At 34.3% G+C, this 6866-nt stretch overlaps 1 protein-coding gene across 3 annotated transcripts in view; it reads right to left on the bottom strand.

Annotated features, from left to right (window-relative positions):
- Positions 1-1008: 1008 nt before the first annotated feature.
- TFEC (transcription factor EC) overlaps positions 1009-6866 on the bottom strand; it is an 82131-nt gene continuing 76273 nt past the window's right edge. For all 3 annotated transcript variants that reach the window (XM_005877707.2, XM_014548947.1, XM_005877711.2), the window contains 3 exons: positions 4478-4625; positions 1882-3117; positions 1009-1608 (listed from right to left, as the gene is read on the bottom strand). In XM_005877707.2, the coding sequence (XP_005877769.1) occupies positions 2743-3117; positions 4478-4625 (523 nt within the window). In that variant the 3' untranslated portion in view covers positions 1009-1608; positions 1882-2742. The remainder of the gene's footprint in view (positions 1609-1881; positions 3118-4477; positions 4626-6866) is intronic.

Below are 6866 nucleotides of genomic sequence, written 5' to 3'. Positions count from 1 at the left end.
TTTTTATTGTTGTCAGAGAGAGGGAAAGAGAGATAGAAACATCAATGATGACAGAGAATCATTGATTGGCTGCCTCCTGCATGCCCTCTCCCCACAAACTCGCCCAGGGCTCGAGCCCGCAAACCAGGCATGTACCCTGACCTGTAATCAAGCTGTGACCTCCTGGTTTATATGTAGACACTTAACCACTGAGGAACAATGGCCATGCATATTTTTGACTGTATATACAATTCTGTATTTTTCTGGAGAGAAGGTCTATAACTTGTGACACAGAACCACTCTTACTCAATCTTTAAAAAATCATCAGCCATAATATAATCTCCTAACAGCTATTATAATCTGCAAGTAGCAACAAATATTGATTCTCTTTCCAGATCTCTTTTGTCCAGACTCTACCATCTGGTGTCAAGTTATTACAATTAGCTAAGATATAAGAAATGGATTTCAGGACTAGGTAGTATAGTATTTTGAGTGGAAACATGATAATGGAGTAATGACATCATCCATGCAAGCCTTTTCAGACTATGAAGAAAAGATAATAATGGATAATATGAGAACAGAAATTAGCCTCGATCTATGCATGATATGTTTTCCATTGTCCCAAAAACATTTTGCTTCTCTATAATTTTCAATGTTAAATTATCACTGCAGGTAGAAAAGTCTAATTTTGTCATAAAGTTAAAATTATATAATCTTCTAAATATTCTTGAGGAAGTATATCTTATTGCTTTCTTTCACATGGCATATTATAGGTGAATTTATCTATCTGGCTTTAATGCCTGTTCCTATAAATTAAGAATTATTTTTTCCATGTCAATGAAAATTAATTATCCAATCTCCAAGCTAATGTTACAAACTAAGCCTGAGATAATTATTATACCATAAGGATGTAATGCTTTCCCTCTTTCATCATCATTAGTCTCAAATTTTGTGATGATGTATATTTTCCATATGAGTAATACTTAAAATACTCTTTGAAAAATTTATCACCAAGTTAATATGCATGAAAGATTACATCTCAATCATGTTAGTAATATGCCAAAGCATTTTAATTTTTAGACTTTTACCTCCTAATAAAATATTAGATTTCTACTATGTCATTTCATCCTAGTTTTCAAGGGCTTTCACAACCTGTTGATAATATTACTTTTCAGAACTCCCCAACAAGCATCTTCTAGGGTGGCCAGATAAATGTTCCATTTCTAATAATGTCCCATTGGGATACTTCCACTTACTTTCATTTTTATCATTTGGTTAATATCATTGCTCTACCTTCACTCAATTTATATTTTTAAAAGAAGTTGAATTATGCTCTTCCCATAGACTTTTGTGATTCTCCAAACTTCATCCATTTTCATTTTTCTGACCCTTGGTAATCTTTACCCTATATTGCTCCATGCGGGCTTTAATTCTATATGTTGTTTATCTTTTTTTGGTTGTTTCTCATGTTGTCTTTTAACTCCATGAGGGGTAAGACCGTATCATCTTCTTATCTGTTGTACATTTTCACGGGACTTTTGAGTATTGCTCAATAAATACTCATTGAGCAGATGAGCACTCACAGAGGTGCAACATAGAACAATGTATTTGGTCAGTCAGTTCCCAATCCTAAAACAAACTCAAGAGAGAAAAATTTGATTAAAACATCATAAATATAAATATTCTTAACAAATAATAACAAAGCTAGCAAAAATCATAGAGTACTGTAAGTTCTATGAGAATAGAACTTTAGCTCAGAGCTGAATGTATGAGTTTCTGTTTTACAAATTATTTTGTTACTTGGTAATCTAATTTTCAATATTTTGTTAATTTGAAGCAAAACTGTATCAACAACTAATTATTTTACATTCCATACTGGACATAGTGATAAATTTTAAATACCTGAAAAATTGTCATAGGAGCAGGACCCTTTTTAAAGTTCATTTGCTGAATAGATTATCCAACGTCTCTTCTTGATGAAAAAAATTTGGAATGTGATTTTTTATGCAAAATAGTAAAGCAGAAAAGTGAAGAAAAAACACATACTACCTGCATTGTGTACATGTATGTTAGGGTATGTCTTGCGAAGGGACAAAAATTCGAATCTATATTCTTGAGGAAGGTATTCAATGTGTTCCTTTTTCTCAACAGGGAGTGTCTCCATAAATATGAAAAGATACTTTTAGAATTTGTGCAGTTAAACAGACTAAAAAAAGTAGCATACACTTTTAGAAACAATTTTTAAATAAGTATTTGTATTTTATTGTAGAAAATTCTAAGGTTTATTGTAGATTCACTTTTCAATTATGAGTGATAGATAATCTGTCTTTTAACCAGACAGTGGAGAAAGGCAATAAACTACCGTATCTATTGATCATGATTCTTGAAAACTGTCTTAAGAGTTAAAAAGGAAGGAGATATTAGTGAGTAACTAAGAAAATGTGTGTGTATTTCTGAGGTTTACTCTTTGCCGTCTGTTAGTGTGTCAAGTAGAGAGCTATTTCCAGAAAATAAAAGTTAAGCACATTGGACTCTGTAATCAACAAGGAAAAAATCCTTTTTAGCCCTCAATAATTCTTCAGCACCGTATGTCTTCTTCCTGTAAGTTCATTATATTGTTGTTATTTCCTCCATCGGTTTTTCATGAACAAGGTAGTCGTTTCAGAAAAGCGGAGCCAAAGCAATATATGAAACAAAGAACATAATTGCATTTCATCAGCATGGAATTGTTTCCTGGTTGATTAATTGAGTGTATGTATTTTGTTATAACTCATCGCCATCATCTGAGCTGAGACTGCTCCTCCTACTGCTCTCTTTGGAAACTTCAGGGGAAGTGGCAGAAAGTAGAGGGTCTGTGCCAAAAGGAGATAAGGTGTCCAGTAGCATTTCATCCAATCTTTGTTCCTCTTTTGAAGCAGCACTGAATGACAAATCTGTGAAGTGTGACAAAGGATCGGAGAAGGACAAAGCTTGGTCACAGAGCTCAGGGCTTAGTCCCTGCAACTGAGTCGACTGTTGGCAGTAGTCTACTGAATTCTGCTCAAGAGGGGTCTGTGTGTTGACATGAGCATCCATATCAATTGTGCCAAGTGAAGCCAGGGATGGAAGACCATGAGCACGAGCCTGTATTTCTAGTTCCTGCAATTTCAAACAAGAATGATTAAATAATGACTTTGAAAGTGGACTTAACTCAAGCCTTAGCTGGTTTGGCTCAGTGGATAGAGCATCCGCCCGCAGACTGAAGGGTCCCGGGTTTGATTCCGATCAAGGGCACATGCCCGGATTGCAGGCTCGATCCCCAGTGGGGACATGTGGGAGGCAGCCAGTCAATGATTCTCCCTCATCATTGATGTTTCTATCTCTCTCTATCTCCCTTCCTCTCTGAAATCAATAAATATATATATATTTTTAAAAAGAAAGTGGACTTAAAACTCTACATAATAAATAATAGAACCAAAATATTAACAAGTATTCAAAATGAAGAGTAATGTAAATTATAAACATTCTTGCAAATAATAGAATTTGCTGTATTTCTATTGACTAAAAAAATAACCCTCAAAAATATGCAGACTTTAAAAAAATTCCCCTCCCCTTCTTCTATAAGGGAATACACTATGGTCCCATAGTGACTCAGACTACATTTAAAGTGAATAGAAAAGCTTCCTTTTTTTATTTTGTTAGTCATCACCCGAGGATATTTTTCCATTGATTTTTAGAGAGAGTGGAGGGTGAGGGGAAGAGACAGAGACAGAGAAACATCGATGTGAGAGACATCAATTGGTTGTCTCCCACACACACCCTGACCGGGCTGGGGACTGAGCCTGCAACCGAGGTATGTGCCCTTGACCAGAATCAAAACCATGACCCTTCAGTTTGTGGGCTGATGCTCTAACCATTGAGCAAAACCTTCTAGGGATTCCATTTATTTTTCCATATTAATCTCTCACTATATTACAGTTCCATGGAAACAAAGTAAATAGTTTACCTGGCTATAAGCATACTCATTAAAAAACAACTTGAGAGTTATAAAAACCCATACTTTAATATTTTGTGTCACATGAACAGATGAGGAGTGACAATATAAAACCTGCACAATAATGGCTTGAGGCAATAGAATCCATAGCAGTGTTACTAAAGACGTCAAAGGGGAAGGAAGAATATACTGTCCAGTATTATGTAGAGAAGCACATGTTCTAGTTCATTATTATTATTTGGCTGAAATAATATCATGTGCATTTATAAAATTCATTCTATGTTCTGCATTTTGTAATTAGTTGTCATTCATTCTATTTTCTTAAAGTCTTCGCAACCCCAGATTTCTAATCAAAACCTAACTGAAACAACCCAATTCATGAACTTCTAAAAGACAATAAAGTTGTCCTCCAGAAGGAAAAAATAATTATTAATAAGAAAAAAATAAATGAGACCAATGAATAAAAACAATGGCAAGACAGTCAGAGTGAAGCTGCGTGGTTTGTGGCAACATTCTTATAACAACCTGAATCCTGAGCAGAAGCCGCCTGTTCGCCTGCTCCAGTTCCTTCTGTCTGTGCTCTAATTCCCGCGCTCTCTGTTGTTCCTTTTGTAGCCACTTGATGTACTCCACTGATGCCTTTAGAATGGTGCCTTTGTTCCAGCGCATATCACTGTAGAACAGAGATAACCTTTTCACAATTGTGCATGTCAGCAGAATTCATAAGAACTTAAAAATCTTTTACATTAATGTGAAATAATGATTTACATGACTATTATTCACTCTTAGATATTATTGCTTCTGAATAGAAATTTTAATAGAATAGTTAAGGAGCCCTTATATAGTAAAATTAATCCCAGAATGAAAATAAGTGTCAAAGGAAAGTAATAAAGTGACTTTTTGTGGGAGAGCTAAATGCAATATCATGATTCTACCATTACAGTTTTTATATTTTTAGTGAAAATTGCTTTTATTATTAACTCCAAGATTAAAATCTATGTGTGGTATTTCTGCATTAATGAACTAGGAAATGTACATTATTGAGGACTTAAGCCTAAATTTTTAAAGATCATTTCAAATGTACCTACTTTCTAATAAGGTTGCTTTTATGCTTCTAAGAAAAAAAAAAAAGTCCCTCCTGAATGGTGATCCTGAGTGATTGTGAAACAAATCAGAATTTGGCAACATCATTTTATGCAATACAGCAAAACTTTCTAGAATTATTAAGCAAGTTTTTCTGCACAAAAGTATCAATGCTTTTTTAAAAAGCTGGATACCTATTTTTAAATAAGTTTCATATAAGTAAATACATTAAACATTATCAGATAACCTTTCAGGCTATAGCATAGAACAAAATTTACTTAATCATATTTATGAAATAGGAGGATGATAAATCTGAAATCACAGAACAAGTTATTGATTTTAATATCTGAAAACACACATCAGTGAATTTAATATTATCTGAGAGTTAATAATATTTGAGGAGAATGAGGCCAAACTAGGTGCTAAAAATCAACCTGAGTTTTTGGGAAACCTTGATGAATTTTCAATTTAGAGTCATGAGGTGTTTTAAATACAGCATAAAGCAAGCATGTAGGGAAATTTTAAAAAATTATTACACTGCATATATTTTTAGTTTATCTGACCTTAGTAAAATATCTTGAGCTCAATATATATTTACTAAGTGATCAGAATTGGGAAAATAGACTTTAAGAAAAAATCTGGCTTGTATATGAATCATTGGAAGTTCGTGTTAGACGACATTTCCATTAATTTCAACAAATTAAAGGGAGCTATATTGTTCTACCCACCAGGTGAACATGTTCCTTAGGGACTGGAGGAGCCTTCTTCTACTGAAATGCGCCCAACTCCTCGGTGTCTATCTCAAGTTTGAAAATGCTTTGTCAGTTCTCTAGGGCTATAATAGCTGTTGGTCTCATTTCTCTCACTAGTGACTTATCTGGTGGTGCGAAGGCAGGGAAAAAGCAGCTACTTTTGTCATTAAACCAAGAAAGTATTTATATCTGAAAAGTGTAGTGAATTAAAACTCTAAGCAGTAGGGAGCCTCGTGGCCCTAATTTTCTTTCATTTATTCTCATGGGAAGAAAAAACTTGGACAGAGGAACTAAGATGAAAAAGATAACCTAGCTAACTTTGAAGTTTAAAGCACAGCTTATTTAGATCTAAAATAAATCTTCCAAATGGTGGTAGAGACCACTCAATGGGTCTGCCTTCAATTTCTACATGATGTAATTTGTACTCAATTTTAAAAAGTTCACTCTATTTTGAAATCATTTTAAACATGAAGTTTCTTCTTAATATATTTTAAGTTTTCCAAAATTATTAAGGAGATGTGTACCTTTCTCACAAGACAACTTCAAGAAGCCAGACATTAAAAACATCTTATATGACAGTAACACCAACACATGTAAAGGTGTGCCTAAGGAATGAATGTTGATACTGATTTTTCATTTTCTACAAAACAATTTTCTTTGAAGAACTTAAAACTTTTGAGGAACTTGAATGGATTTAAAGCAGGCAACAAAAGTACATACATTGAAACAGAAGTATGGCCAGGCAAAACTCTTGAAAAGGCACAATCTGTTTTCATCTTTAGAATGCATTTCCACTTCAAAACAATAAAACATTAAATAAAAAAGTGGTCAACATGACAGATTTGATTTTTCTTGCTTAGATGAACATTGAAAAAGGCTTATTAGGTTTCATGTGCTACCTCAGTTACCATCTACACTAATAAAAGAGAAACATGGTAATTGGCGTACGACCGCTACCCTTTTCATTGGCTAATCAGTGAGTATATGCAAATTAACTGTCAGCCAAGATGGCAGCCAGCAGCCAGGCACTGAAGCGAGCAGGGAGGCTTGCTTGCTGCAGACTCCAACGTTCCCCGCCT

This window comes from Myotis brandtii, unplaced genomic scaffold, assembly GCF_000412655.1.
Source record: "Myotis brandtii unplaced genomic scaffold, ASM41265v1 scaffold529, whole genome shotgun sequence".
NCBI classification, from domain to species: Eukaryota; Metazoa; Chordata; class Mammalia; order Chiroptera; family Vespertilionidae; genus Myotis; species Myotis brandtii.
The sequence above is the reverse complement of the archived record's forward strand: the minus strand, read 5'-3'. Positions and strand labels throughout refer to the sequence as shown.